The sequence below is a fragment of the Terrapene carolina genome, unplaced genomic scaffold, assembly GCF_002925995.2.
Source record: "Terrapene carolina triunguis isolate 2854851 unplaced genomic scaffold, T_m_triunguis-2.0 Scaffold136, whole genome shotgun sequence".
NCBI classification, from domain to species: Eukaryota; Metazoa; Chordata; order Testudines; family Emydidae; genus Terrapene; species Terrapene triunguis.
Genome location: NW_020664487.1, coordinates 8,576,030 through 8,591,773, shown reverse-complemented (window position 1 = coordinate 8,591,773; position 15,744 = coordinate 8,576,030). Strand labels below are relative to the sequence as shown.

At 41.3% G+C, this 15,744-nt stretch overlaps 1 protein-coding gene across 1 annotated transcript in view; it reads right to left on the bottom strand.

Moving 5' to 3' along the window:
* Nucleotides 1–3,435: 3,435 nt before the first annotated feature.
* The window catches only part of UBA6 (ubiquitin like modifier activating enzyme 6), a 43,579-nt gene continuing 31,270 nt past the window's right edge, over nucleotides 3,436–15,744 (bottom strand). The window contains exons 25-32 of the mRNA XM_024209857.3: nucleotides 14,579–14,648; nucleotides 14,068–14,139; nucleotides 12,942–13,059; nucleotides 11,492–11,685; nucleotides 9,098–9,225; nucleotides 8,089–8,176; nucleotides 7,669–7,763; nucleotides 3,436–5,557 (exon numbers count right to left, since the gene is read on the bottom strand). Coding sequence (XP_024065625.2) covers nucleotides 5,422–5,557; nucleotides 7,669–7,763; nucleotides 8,089–8,176; nucleotides 9,098–9,225; nucleotides 11,492–11,685; nucleotides 12,942–13,059; nucleotides 14,068–14,139; nucleotides 14,579–14,648 — 901 coding nt within the window. The 3' untranslated portion in view covers nucleotides 3,436–5,421. The remainder of the gene's footprint in view (nucleotides 5,558–7,668; nucleotides 7,764–8,088; nucleotides 8,177–9,097; nucleotides 9,226–11,491; nucleotides 11,686–12,941; nucleotides 13,060–14,067; nucleotides 14,140–14,578; nucleotides 14,649–15,744) is intronic.

Sequence of the window (15,744 nt, the reverse complement as noted above, 5' to 3'; positions counted from 1 at the left end):
TTCAGAGAAATTGAAAAAAAATGGTGAAAAGCAACAGAGTTTTAAAAACTGTTGCAATAATCGAAGGTGCTCTTACCGACCTAGGAAAAACATGTACAGTAGATAATGTGAAAGGGCCTCTGATCATGGTGGATAGAGTAGACAAAGTGCAGTTCTGCTACTGCTGGCTAGGGCAGCACTTGAGTTGGAAGTGCACTTCTCCCACCATACAATTTAACACCTTGAATATTTAAATCATCTCCCTCCAGCTTCTCCTATTGTCTTGAGTTAAGACAGGAGTCAGGACTAGCCCAACACAGAAGGAATGGAGTGTTTATGGCAAATGTAGTTTGGAAAATGAAGAAAGTGTGTACGTACGTGTACAGTGCCTATCCGAATGGAGGCTGTAGATTCTACCTACAATATAAATAAGCAGAGTGAGAGTTGAGAAGCCATGTTGCAGTGACAATGAAGAGTGCAAGCCCTGCTGGGAAGCTGCTGAAGTTGGAATGGCTCTGTCATGACACTTCCGCTCTCATTGTTAACAAGTGTTTTTCCCATTCTTTCAGAAACTCTTGGCAAAGAGATGAAAGAAAGAGTGAAGAGACAAGCAGCTGACAGACAACGTGCAAATCAACCTCTTTGAAGTGGAGAACGTAGGCGGGACGGACGTTTTCTTAGGGGGAAAAAGTCACATTCTAGCCCTGGAAATCCCTGTGGGCTCCTAAATTTAGTAGTACAGTCTCACCTTGTGTCAACAAATCTCAGAAGCCGGTGGAATAAATTACGGCACATTAAACTGGATATCTGTTTCCTAAGGCTTCCAGTTGGTACAAAACAAAGTCCATCTCCATGGCTCTAAGCACATTTGTCTCAGCAGCCTTATGAGACTTTCTGGGACACAGTAGAATGGTCCCACCCCCAGTCTGACAGCCTCTGTGCTGTTGAGGAGGATGAAAGTCTCAGGGAAGGAGAACATCCAACTGGAGCAGAGGGAAATGCTCCCATAGTTGGGACCCTCCTTCCAGATGATGATGTGGTATCCTCTCACACGGAGGTTACCTCTCCGGGGGAGGGAACTCCAGTTATTAGGAAGAGACAGATAATAGTTATGGGGGATTCAATCATTAGAAACATAGCTGAGTTTGCGATGACTGGGAGAACCACATGGTGACATGCCTGCCTGGTGTGAAGGTTGCGGATCTCTCAAGTCATCGAGATAGACTTATGTGTAGTGCTGGGGAGGAGCCGGTGTTCGTGGTATATGTAGGTACCAATGACATAGGGAGAATAGGAGAGAGGTCCTGGAGGCCAAATTTAGGCAGCTAGGTAAGTCACTAGGGGGGGGTCAACAAATGAAATAGGCAGATTTAAACAAACAAAAGGAAGTATTTTTTCACACAATGCACAGTCAACCTGTGAAACTCCTTGCCAGAGGATGTTGTGAAGGCCAAGACTATAACAGGGTTCAAAAAAGAACTAGATAAGTTCATGGAGGATTGGTCCATCAATGGCTATTAGCCAGGATGGGCAGGGATGGTGTCCTTAGCCTCTGTTTGCCAGAAGCTGGGAATGAGCGTCAGGGAATGGATCACTCGATGATTACCTGTTCTGTTCATTCCCTCTGGGGCACCTGGCATTGACCACTGTCGGAAGACAGGACACTGGGCTAGATGGGCCTTTGGTCTGACCCAGTATGGCCAGTATTTATGTTCTTATGTTCCTCAAAAGCAGGAAGGGGGGGACCCATTTCAGCCCTAGATCTTAATGAGTGCACCTTCCCTCCCCATACCCTGCCAAAAGAAATGATCTTCAGAGAGCCCCATAAAGTCTAGGCTTGGGCTGCTGTGGCCCAATAAAGAGGAAAATGAATTTTGAAGTTCAGAGGCCCTCCCAAAGGATTTGCTTCCACCAGCACTGCAACCCCACTTGTATTAATTGAGTAGGTCCAGCTTAAGCAGTAAATAGCAACTGCAGCAGCACCGTATCGGGGGAGAAAAACAGTCCCTCACCTAGGAAGCTTCCAGTCCATTTAGAGCTTTATAGTTCAGAACTAAACACCACTCAGAAATCAACAGGTAATCAGTGAAGTTTCCCCACTTAAGTTGAAGTTAGTCCACTCCGCACCAGCTTCGAGTTCCAAATCGACTGAAGGGATAATGTGCTGTAGAGCAAAATCTTCAGGTGATGGACCGTGCTTCTGTAGACAGTGCCTAACTCTGCAAGAAATAGTAACATCTGCCTAGCCAGACGTAGCTCAGAGGTCACTGCTATGTGAGCATCTAATAGCAGCTCAGTAGTAGCCCTAGACTGCGAACTGAATAAAAAGAAGCGGACGGATGCTCTCAATATGGCAGAAATAATCTTCATTTCTTGTAGGTGCTTTTCCCACCACCTCTTCAGTCTTATTCACATGGAGAAATAAAGGAGAGCACACTGCTTTTCACACGGTACACTGTTGTATCCTTTTTGCTGAACAGTGATTTTTCCAAAGTATTAGAGAACAACTTCATGTTTATAAAAAAAGCATTTCAGATTATTTCAGTACATACAGAGGACGACCATTCTGCTGAAGTAATCTGTCTGAGCAGCATCACTTAGCAGAAGTTTGCAATACCCAAAATTGCCATTTGAACATTGCTGTGAATTGAAATAATTGGGAATTTCTATTCTCCTTCACTACATGTGTGTCTTGTACTTTCCATGTGCAAATTGTGGTTTTGCTAAAGTGATTAGCAGTAGCATAGTTCATGTTGTCATTAGGGCTCATGCTTAACGTATCATTGATATGAATCAGTGCACACCTGGCAGCTATGATGTACTGTAGACACCTCCATTTAAAAACATGTTCATTCGCTTTGTCAGTAGTTCAGGTTATTTTTAATGTGAAAAAAGATGAAGAGCAATTCTTAGTGGCAGGTCGGGCAACATATATCTCTGTCATATTAAGTTCTCTTTACATTTGTTAATAAAAACCTACTCATGTCAACCTCTGTTCAGACAAATCCAGAGAAATACATATCAAATGGAGAATGCGCAATGACCTAGCATATATACTACTCGAAATACATCGGTTCAGCTAGGCAGAAATCATCCACAGAACAGACATCCAAAGGGCACCCACTGTTTGTGAGACGTGGAGATGTATCTGTGTTTTGCTAATTTTGGCCCCCAATTCCTGCCACCTGTATATTTAGAGTTCACAAAAGTGCACGAGTGTTTTCAAGTGCCAACACTGCATGTAACTACATACTGCCAGGCAATGAGAAGCTGTTAACAAAGGCCACTCAGCATGTTACATTTGAATATTGACTTTTAAGCCTGAAGAGACCATCAGATGTAAGTCAGGAAAGCACCCAGGCTAACAGACTTTTCAAAGGTGTTCTGTGTGCTATTAACATCCAGCTAACATACCCGACTCCGCTTTCATGTTGAGTAAATGAACAAAGAAGTTAGTTACTCAAATTACATTTTATTGTTTCCCAGCCCCTGACTTTTAGAGTTCACAGCGCTTTACGTTTGCCCCAAACACTGAAATAAAAAATAAAACCCAGATCACACATTTCATTTGGGATTTACACTCCCTGCTATTGCTGGGGGGAAACACACATTTCAGTCAGCACTCAGAAGCAGATATTTACTCTCAAATAGTCTTCCCTGTCTGCCTTTTGCCCTATGTCAATTATTATGCACTTTGCCATCTCTAAGAATGCCATCTCTTTGCCTGTTTTACAGAATGTTTGTTTTTTTAAAGAATAAGTTGTAAAAAAAAAAAAAAAAAAAAAAAGTTAAATAAACCATCTGGGTTTCAAACCAAATCTGTTAAAACTATAAAATATCTATAAACTATGTTGAGAGTAAAAATATATATATACACCTTACAAAAGAGGTACTACATTTAAGACTTATTCCCAAATATTGGAATAATTTTAATGGATTCCAGCTTGTATATTCAATACATATTTGGTGTCCAAATGCCCAACCATCCAGATATTTTGTTCTTGAATAAACAAATTGGGAGGAAAGGGAAGATGAGAACAAGCACGATTATCCAATATTTTAGGCTCCAAAAGATCCCTAAAGGTTAATAAACTGAATCACACATTGACATCACTGATTTTATAGTGGTGAACAAGTTTTGCATCATATGCAGGAGATACAGTAAATGCAAACTATTTCCAAAGCAAAAAAAATAATGTTCAGGGCGATGTTAGTAGATTCGATTTTTGTTCCCATCTCACTTGCTTTAGTTTTTCCATAATCAGGGAAACAATTCACAGAAGCTCACCTGTCCGGTGCATAGATGCTGAAGAATTCTGCCACTGATGCTGTCGTACTGCACCAGCATTTTCTACTAACTGCCATAGCCAAAATGATTTCCTGATTGTTACTAAATTAAATGGATCTATCAGACTTTAGACGCCTAAATTATAGATTGAAGCCAATATAAACTCAATTTTCAGATTAACTCGGATTTGTGTTGTAGAGACAGATACGCTATATAAAGCTTCCTTCTAGAGTTATGGCGCCAAGAGGAGATAAAAGGAACCAAATGTTTGATATGAAATACACAGAATACCCTCTTGACCCTTCCCCTTCAAAAAGTAACAATTTGCTACTGCGCTCTTAATTTGGAGGCAGAAAATTTTAGCCACAACTTCACCTGCCTCTTCATCAAGCAGAAGAGCTTAACTGGGAGAATCAGGGCACAACTCTCCAACAGATTTCAGCTTTCCCCATACTTCACTGTTTCCAAATTGTGCTCTTGGGGCAGAACTCACTTGTCGTCACTCAGTTGACTTCAATGGAGCTCTGACAATTTACACCCTCTGAGAATCCGCCCGCTGCGTTTCCACATCCAGACTGACCTAAAAGAACTGCCCCAACATACTGTAATAGCAATGGCTCAGAAGAGAACACCAACAATGTAAATGAGGCAAATTCATTTGCTTTTTTAATTGAATTACACTTGGGATGAATTTGGCCCAGTGCTCAGATGATGCAGTTGGCACCCCAATTTTAGAAGAGAGTCATGAGAAATGGATTATAAAACATTACTGACCACCATGTTATAAAACAATAATTTCCCCCATTTTTGCTCTCTCCCTCCATTTAACATTTATCTTACATATTGAAATAAGATGCTAAGTTTGCCATTTCCCCCCCTCCCCCATAAATTAATATAAATCTCTTCTTTGTGGTACGCATTATACATGACATTCCATTTCAGCAAACCTCCAATCCTCTTTATGAACAGACAGATGTATGCAGAGAATAGGGTCAGGTGAACAGTAAATCCAGTTTGACAGACCTCTTCAGTGCAATTCACTGACTTCAACTGTTCCTGTTTTAATTAAGGCTTCACCAAAGAAATATGTATTATTTGTTTTAAGCCGAAATCAGCACACTCCCTTCAAAGCAAATGGTCCTAGAGCATTACCATCAATTGTCTTCATGGATGAAGTAGTATCTCACTGGTGGCCCTGGCAAGTCTTCATCTCCATCTGTTTCTGGAGCAAACGACACTGTGAGATCCACGTATTTTTTATCAGCTGATGGTTTCACTAGCTTTTGCATCCTGCAAAGAGAGGAAGACGAGTTTTGTAAGAGCAGGAAAAAGAGCAGGCTGGGCTGAGCTATCCTGTGTTATGGGAAGTTGTTTTATTTCCACAGCTCTACCAGGAATGAAGTCCAACGCATCAGAAGTTTGGTTAAAGACAATGAAACTTCTGTTTATGCGATGTCCCAAAGTTGCTCTGTCTTGGTTGTGGAAGGTCACGTTTCAGTTAGTGTATTTCTGCTTTTGCTCTCAGAGCAGCCAAACCTCTGAGCTATTATGTTGCTTGTGATAAAAAGCAAAGAAACGTTTTTGTGCAGGGCTGGGAGACTGGAGGAAAACAACAATTCTTTCCCCCATCATCCACCAATACGGCAGACAGATCCATGCAATGGCTGTTGCCCCGATCATATGGGCAGCAGTCCTTTGTACACTCACATGTGGTTTTGACCAATGGATTTATACTGTGTATGAACAAATCCAATGGTCACACTCCTAGAACCTCCCCTGTCCACCGACAAGGGCTCTCATGGAGCTCTGCGTGCAGGAAGTTATGGGGTCCCCTTGCAATGGGACTGTTCTGCTGCAGTTTGGGCCTTCTATTGCCAGGGATTTGGGAGTTGGGTAGCGGTGGTGGTAAAGAGCCGGGATTGAGCCCTTGCTGAATACTAGCTGCAATGCTAGTAGACTTATTGCAGTAGATAGCAGGAAAACATGCCCGTATGTGGCTTTATTATTGAAGAACCACCCTGGAAGAGTGGCCTCACTGCACAGCATCGTATTCTTAAAAAAAAAGTTTATAGTAAAATTCTGAACTGCGAGAGCCAACAAACACGGTGTTTAGATTACACATTTACCAGTTATCCAAAACTATTTTGACTGTTTCGATTGAGCTGACACAACATATCAGTGCTCTGCAGTCAGATTCTATGAGTTTTGCAGTCTTCATTTGGAATTTAGTTGAAGTTTGCTCTCTTTGAAATTATTTGCTATATTACAAGAACCACTGAAAGTGTAAGTCTCTTCTCACCTGAACAATAAGGGTCTTACCCTTCCACAGTAAATTCAATGGAGCTACCCAGCCATCCTTAAAAGCAAGTTTCATAAGACAGAATGACAAACTCATGCAGCAGATCATCATTCTGAATGCCAGGACGGTATCAAAACGCCTACATTGGCACATTTGAGCCATTTGGTGGTTGCAATTATTTTTAAAGGAAGAATAAAAATGTGCAGCACCTTGGAAATAAAAACAAATTCGGCTTTATAAGGTAATTCAAAATGCACTAGTCACCAGTGCAGCTAAAAACTAAACTTCAAGAGACCAAAGAAAACAATTTTGTAGGGTGAATAAAATATAATCAAACTTATGGGGGACTCCATTTTCACTGTGAAAACGCCTGCTGGTAGCCAGCTATAAACTGCAGCTTTGTGCCCCCAGCACTCAGTACTCTGGAAATGGAGGTTACTTACTGTAACCGGAGGTCCTTCAAGATGTGTGGACCCTATCTGTACTCCACACGTGGGTACGCATGCACGCCATGTGCCCAAGTCTAGAGATTTCCCAGAGCAGAATCCATTGACACGCACATGCGCAGTGCCTTCCCTTGTGCTCCCGACCAAGGGTATAAGAGGCAGTGCGGGTCGATGCCTCTTCAGTTCCTCCTCTTAGCACAATCCAACAGGATCCGAAGCAGAGGGAAAGAAGGGCAGGTAGTGGAATACAGATAGGGACCAACCATCTCAAAGAACCTCCAGTTACAGTAAGTAACCTCCATTTCTTCGTTGAGTGCTAGTCCCTATGTATATTCCCCATACGGGTGACTGGCAAGCCGTGTTCAGAGTGGAGAAGGACGTAGGGAAGCTGTCGGCAGAGATGCTTGTCGTACTGCCATCCCTACAGTTGTGGCTTGAGTTAGAGCGTAGTGTCTGGTGAATGGGTGGACAGAACTCCAAGTTGCTGCTCAAGAATCCCTTGAGGGAATGGAGCTATCAAGAGCTTTCATGTATGTACGCTGGGCCTACCACCATGGTATCTAGATGCCAGCCACATTAAATAAGTAAAAGGAATCAACATACCAGGTCACCTCCCTGGATCCACAGTTCGTTTTTACTACCCTATTAATACTTACGTCAGCTTTAATCTTTTGATGTGACCAGGCATCACAGGAACATACAACATTTTGACGCCCTGTACAACCATTGTTGGCTCTATTCCGTATTTTTCCTACAATTCAGGAATGCAAACATGTTAGCAGACTGCACCATACAGACAGACAATTAGTTTCAAATGATGGAACCATTTTTAAAAGTCAACATCCTAGACAGAAAAATTTCCATGCATTAAATATAAAATTGACCAATGGTTTATTGAAATTGATTTGATTAAATCTTTTTATATATTCAATTACAGCACGGATCAGGAGCCACACAAAATGCACTTAGTCCTAAAAATTATTTTGGCATTAATAGGTGCTTGACACAAGCCAGAAAAAAAATGAAGCCATTTTCCCCACATCTCTACTAAACCATTACAATAAGTGAAGTCTTACTCTGACAGCATTTATGAAGTCCAGCAGAGTGAAATCTTCTTTCCCATAAATAGTCCACCTGTCCCAGATTGTAAACGATATTCCATTTCTGTTTGAAAAAGAACAGTGCTAAACATTCATTTGATCTTGCACCCTGAAAGTGTGGATTCGAAGTATTTTTTTCAGAAACCGATATTGTCATTATCAGTAGCTCTGCTATTAATCTACTGTTTAACTTTCCTCCTCTCTCTGCCCCTATTTCCCCTCCCTCCCTTTGTCTGTCTTATCTATTTAGACTAAGTTCTTTGAGGTAGAGCCCATCCCTCAGTATGCATGTACTAGCGCAATGAAGCCCTGAATCCAGATTAGGCCTTTACATACTACTGTAAAACAAATAAGGTGAAGAAAGATACTGGCAAACTTGTATTTTTATACTGCATAGATAGGTATATTTGCAACCAAAGACTATGCAGACTGAACAATGTTTGACTAATACATTTATTAACTGAAATAATAGTTAAAAAGGCAGTAAGTAGGGGCCAGACGTTCAGAATTGTTCAGTAATCAGCAGCTCCCCTTGAGAACAATGCTGAGCACTTAGAAAAATCTGGTCTCCGGTTCGTATAGCTCAGAATGTTTATGTTGGCTTTCCAAACCCTGGCACTGTACATTTGAGAACAGCGTCACCAGATCTAAGGATACTAGTAATGCTTCGTGTAGTGACAGGAATTGGGTACTACCCCTCCAAGTGCTCGCTGTGTTCTGTGGTTTAGAAACCAGTCAGAGCTGTAGGAGGTAGCGAGGCCTTGTATGTCTGTACAAAATTAACATGGTTGCTTGGAACCCAACTGTGGTTTCTTCATATTGTTGTTGTGTGAAGCCCAAAGGACAACACGTAGCCAGGTTGTATGGGTTCCCTCCAACTCCCATACATACTAACTGTGTGTCTCCAGATCCTGATGTAACATTACACCCCTCTCAAATATCAAATGTAAGTTCCTAGACAACACACCGTCATTGTACTCCTTACCTTATTTCTGTTTTTCTTACTTCAGCAGCTTCTGTGAACACTATTATTGGAATGGCTAGATTTAAAAAACAATTCTTATATGCTTCAAATGGATGTTGACCCACAACTTTGATCAGTTCCAGGGCAACCTAGGGTAAACACAAAGACAGAGCTACTTAATACTTTACAAATTACAGGATTTCTTGGGATAAAGCTGGTACATAAAATCTGATGTAATCAGCAGCACGTCGATTCAAGTAAAGGACTTACAGCAGGTTAAGACTGGTATGCAGAAGACATTTGGTATCGCCTTCCATTAATATTAATAGGAACAACAGAATCACTGTCAGAGAAAGAGGACAGTGTCAGCATGGCAGGGCATACTTAAGGTTAATGCTAACCTTCCAGTGTGCCCAATTTCAAACACCTTCCTAATATCTCTAATTCTATGTCCAGGCACATGTGTTCTTACAGTAGGGTAGAATTTTCTGGAAAGCTTGAGACAAACCAGACAAGGAACTTGGGAGAGACGGGTTCAGAAAAAATAAGGTGGTGATCTCAGATCTTAAACATTTTAAATATTTTGGTTAGTAATAACCCAACATCTTGGCCTACTAACTCCAAGTATGTTTTATTCTGCTGGTTTTGGCAAGGACTAAGAGCTTTGACTGTTTTTTGGTGGGAGAGGGGAAGAGAGGCTGGGTTATTGGTATCGCAAAGAGTTCTGAACTCCAATACAGCAAAGTTTGCAGCACCTCGGATATGGAGAGCAGCAGGCTTAGGGGTCGTCTGGGGAAGGGGTGGAGTCTATCCCTGCAGAAGTTGCAACTTCCTCAGTCACTGCATAGCATGAAAGTTAGTCCCATCACTGAAACTTTGCCATCATTTTTGGAAAATGAGGAAATTCCCAGCCAAAAATGGAGCTGGGTATAAACAGCTAAACCTTGAGAGCACTCACATTACAATTGATTTTCCAGTTTAAGATTGATGTTTTCTGCAAAAATGCCAATAGCATCTTCAGGTTTTTTCTCCTTCGTTGGTAATATAGTTATTGTTTTATATTCAAAATTAATGATCTTTTTAGACCTTGACATTTGTTTTTATTCTGCTACAAATGAAGTTCTATTATCATAACCCAGATATACAGCAATCATGAACATGGGCTGGCTCAGACTCTCCTCTGGAAAGGTTCCCTCTGGTGGAAGAAGTTAAGAGACTGTATACTTTGAAGGCTGAAACACCCCACCCCACCCCAAAACCCAGCAGACTGAAAGGCACTCTTAGCTCTGCTAGTCCCCCTCTCCCACAGCGTTACTGCTCCTGTTGGTGCCATGCCAACACTGGCTGTCCAACAGCAGTGGAAAGGACCCAAAGTGAGGGAATATGACTCTTCCACCTGTATTACTATGTAGAAATTGGTGCACAGAGCAAGGGATGGTGCTGCAGAGAATGCCTACCCCTCTGTGTGGAAGTGACAGTGTCCTACTTTTCCTGTGGAAATTTAGAGATCCATACACAGATCAGCAAGACACAGTCCAGGCCTTTATTCTCCTGGACTATAAACAATTTCTTTGCTATTCAACTGCTAAAAATACATGACCTCTTCGCAACAGAAAAAGGAAGGGGCATGGATTTAATTTCAAGTAATTAAAGAGACTCTCACCTACTCTTACATTACATAAGATTAAACTCAGTGGCAACTGCTTCTCTCCTTGACAGCACGTGGCCTGTATTGATCACAATGGAGACAACATTTCTCAAATATAAAGTGAGGAATGCAAGTGAAAATAAAGGATTGCAAACTGACATTTTACCTCAAGTCTGGTAGCTGACACCTTCTTGCTAAGACATGACACACTCACACTGATGTGAACACTAATACCGGTTTATCCTATTTTAATACTAGTTAATCAAATCTTTTGTAAATGCAGTAGTTACCCTTAATGTTTGCACATTAAGGTTTCCTTCTAATTGCCAAACTAGCATTAAAAGCATGATAGAAATTGGTTTATCAACTATGCTATCGGATTCTCATACTGCTATCATCAAATACTGTATCACATTCAAAATGGTGAGTTTTCACACACACATTCTATACCACAGAAAACACTGCTTCTTACCTTTCAAGGTTTTCTACTTGTTTAAAGACAAGTATATTATACTGGTAATTAATACCCCCTTCCCAGTCTTTCCACAATGCCATAAAGCCTATGCTACAGGATCACAGAAGCAAGAGGCCACTGTGAAGTTACACCTAGATTAGGATCAGTTTTACCAAAAGTCTTGCAGCAGGGATGTATTAGCATTAACCAGCACTCAAACAATGAAGAACAGGCAGAAAAGAGGGTCTTTGCTTCTCGCAGATCAGAGGTGGTTTTGCAAAATAAAGATTCCTCAATATGTAAACACACTCACCAAGCCAGACACTGCAGCAGTAGCAGTTGCAATAGCGGGAATAATCTTTCCAGCGATGCGCTTTGTTTTGAGCCGATCCGCTGGTTCAATGTTGTACATCTTGGCTCGCAGATTAGATGCTGCTGCTATGAAGTCTATATGCCCGTTAGCATCATCATCTTTTTCAAAGGAGAGCATCTTCATTTGCAAGTCATCTGTTCACGAAACAAAAATCAAATGTTCACCAATAAGATGAATGAATTCTAAAACAAATGACTGCTGTTCTGGGTCTATTTTATTAATACAGTTTCAATTATGTGCTTTATAAAGATTAGGGAGTATTAGGTCCTGGTACAGGGGTATCTGTGCTACAAAGAGAAGCAGCTGCTATATTTGATGATTGAGTTTATTGCATTTGGGTGGGTTTTTTTTTTTTTTTTTTTTAATATTAACAGAGACACCAAGCATTTAATTTCCTTTGCAGTGTCAGGAATCAGGGTTGGACTGTTTTGTGGGCATTCTTCCCCACCCAGGCACGGGGTTTTTCTCCCCACCCTGTACTGTATGGATCCCCTTTGTGTAAGTGTTAGCCGTTTCACTAAGACTAGAGTTACATCTAATTAGTACTTTTTTAAGCATCAAAATCTTCATGTGTCTGAAGTACCTGACCAGGCACCCTTTTACTATTAGAGCAATTACAAATCAAGTTCCCCTTTAGAAAGTAATTCACCCTTTTTCCATACCAGGACCACTTCCAATCTGGCTGAGATCTAGCCAGGACCCCCCCCCCACATGCATAGCAATGGGGAAAGGGCAGGGTGGTCACAATGCTCTGACACCCATTTGTGACGCCCAGGTTGGGAACCTGTACTTCAAGAGATACAACAGTCATAATGGCAAAGCCACAAGGACTTAAGCTATGTCTTCACTACAGGGGGGGGTCGATTTAAGCTACGCAAATTCAGCTACGCGAATAGCGTAGCTGAATTCGACGTATCGCAGCCGACTTACCCCGCTGTAGGGACGGTGGCAAAATCAACCTCTGCGGCTTCCCATCGACGGCGCTTACTCCCACCTTCGCTGGTGGAGTAAGAGCGTCGATTCGGGGATCGATTGTCGCGTCCCAACGGGACGCGATAAATCAAGCCCCGAGAGGTCGATTTCTACCCGCCGATTCAGGTGGGTAGTGTAGACCTAGCCTTAGATGTTTATTTCTTAGGGAACCCTTGGAAGCCATTCTGCGTTTTTTATATTTTTAAACAACCCGTTATGGATAGCTATTATCACTTAAAAGAAAGTTTTAGTTTTTTAGGTGATACACAACAAGAAAGCTTTACAAGCCCTCACCAAAGTGAAAAGCTGGTGAGATACTGAACTATTTTTCCAAAGTCTTGAGCTGCACACTGCTGGCACTACGGTAGCAGCTAAAACTCAACAAGTAGTGGAGTATTTTACAAAGGAAGTTACTCACTTTTCAGAGCTTCATTGGATAATATGGCTTTTTCCAGCTGGAAAATAGCATTCCTCTCATCTTCACTGCTTACTGGAATATGGTCTGGTTTCCTTGCAGTTTCATCTGTCTGCACAACCTATGAATATATGCAGCAACTGAACATGTAGCATGGTATTACCCTTAGCCCAAGAGCCAGGTTTGCCCAAACTGATTAAATGTGGCATTTGCCTTGCATTATCACCACATCGAACCAAAAAGCTGATGTTTTCTCAACGTCTACGAAAACGGAAGAAATCCACATCCCTGAGCGGCATAGTTAAGCCGACCTAACCCCCGTGTAAGCAGCACTAAGTCAACAGAAGAATTCTTCTGTCGACGTAGCTACTGCCTGTCAGGGAGGTGTTCTTACCTGTGCGGGCAGAACCCCTTCCATCGGTTTAGGCAGTGTCTCCACTGAAGTGCTACAGTTGCAGAGCTGCAACTGTGCCGCTGCTGGATTTCAAAGGTAGAGAAGCCCTGACACGTAGCTTTCTGCCAAACTATCAAGATCACCAACAACATAACAGTACTACACACGAACAGGATTTATAGTCTCAACAATTAAAAACTCCGTTCTCCACAGAGCTGCAACATAAAACATTACAAGAGACAGTTTGCTGCCATGTATTTTAAGTGGTTGCACCCTGATCCGACCCATTGAAATCTTTTTGGTTAATACAGCTCTAAAACATTAGCTTTACGTCATGGAGAAAAATAATCCCATTCTCTTGCCTAGTATTAAAATAATGTAACCCGGAGCGTTTACTGTAACAGTAATTAAAAGTTAACTAAAAAACTTTGATGTGCAGGTATAAAAAAAGCCTGGAGGCTTAAGGTCATGCACTGCACTTATAGGATTCAATTTAAAAAACAAAAAATAATTTTGAAGAGTCCAGATCATTGTCAGCTTCATTTGGGCTCGATTTAGCAGGGATATTTAAATGCAAAATCTTGACTATACAACATGGGGAAACAAAACAAGAACCTATGCTACACAAACCATATTCTCACCAGGAGTTCCTCCACATAATGGGAAGGGGAGAATTACCAACATCACAAGAAAGGTGTTTGGTTAACTTAGAGCTTAATAAAATATTAAACCTACTTTATTTGAAGGTCTGAACTCTTGTATATTTACTCCTGAAATTATCTTCAAAATAGTTTCTTCTGACAAATCCTGTTTTTTTAAAATAAAGAAAACTGCAGCTTACTTTTATAAGAAATAGACAAAACCTTATTAGATCTACTACACTTCTTTAAAAAAGCAAAGAAAAAAGTTTAAAAAATATTGGTAATTTATAGTTCATTTACAGCAGAATTACAGTTTTATGGGCCAGGTACCCTGCACTTACTTAACATTGAAGAATCATCATAAACTATCAGGCTGGGGGACACAAAGGCATTTCATGGATTAATATGGATAAAGAGCAGCAATGGGGGCACTGGACCATCATGCTGAAGATTAAAACACTTGAGGGATCAGTTGTAATTCTAAGAGTATTTTGTTTCTCAACAATTTATTACTGAAGACCCAACAGAAACAGTAGCATCTGAATGCATACCGAGTATCAAGTGCATCTAACCTCTGCTCTAACTATAATTGAATTATTACCTACCTTTTCTGTGACAGGGACACAGTATACTCTTGCAAAGAGTTTTGCACCACTCACTATGAAACTGTAGTGTCTGTTGAAAAAAAGAGAAGGCAATTGTTTTTGTACCAAAATCTAAATTCAGATTTTAAAATAATATTTGTGTTTCAGTAGCACCCTGTAGCTCAAATCAGGATTGGGGCGCCAGTGGGTCAGGCTCTGAGAAAAAACAAGAAGGTAAGGTTCCTGCCCTGAAGTACTTTGATCTAAAAATGAAGGAGGATGTGTTACCAAAGTACTAACAACAACATATCATGGGATGCTTCTACACATCAGGGAACTATTGCCCAAGAATAATTTTCCTTACATGACAGGATCATTAAGAAAGTAGATGGAACACACGAGAAAAGGAGGATTTGGGCTAATCACAGCTGAGTACAATCAAAAACTATCTTGTCAAAATTTTAAAATCCTCACTGAGGGCTTGTCTTCACTACCGGGGAAAGATGACCTAAGTTACGCTACTCCAGCTACGTGAATAACTACACTGCGTCGATGGGAGACGCTCTCCGGTCGACTTACTTTAATCTTCTCCGGGAGCTGGAGTACCGGAGTCAACTAGAGAGCGCTCTGCCATAGATTTAGCGGGTCTTCAGTAGACCTGCTAAATCGACACCCGCTGCATTGAGTGCAGCAGCATAGTGAAGACAAGTCCTGACACTGCACAACTTCAAGGCCTGTGTGATTTACTTTTAGTCTTCCCCTTATTCTTGTCAGCGTCACACCAGAGAGAATTCAATGAAATGCTTGTTACAGGAACTGCATACCTTTCACACGCTCAAACTACATCCAATGCACTGCCATATATTCCCATTTGATCCCACTTTTTAGGACTCTGAGTTCATAAACTAGGTGAGTGTTCCCCCAAGAGTGGGGAGCAGTTTCCCAAAGGAGAAGTCGATATTTCATCTGACAAACCTCAAGACTTTGACATGCTTCTTTTGCAATAAAACTTTGAGTTTAGTTATTTGCAACACTGAAGTCTAGCCTTGGTTACACTGAGGTTGCTATTAAGGGGAAGGTGCGGGCGGCAGTGTATCCAATGCAAACCTCACTTCAGTTTGTGTGGTCTTAGCTCAGTTCAAAACTTCAAGTTCTATAGACGACAGTTTTTCTGCTACACAAGCCTA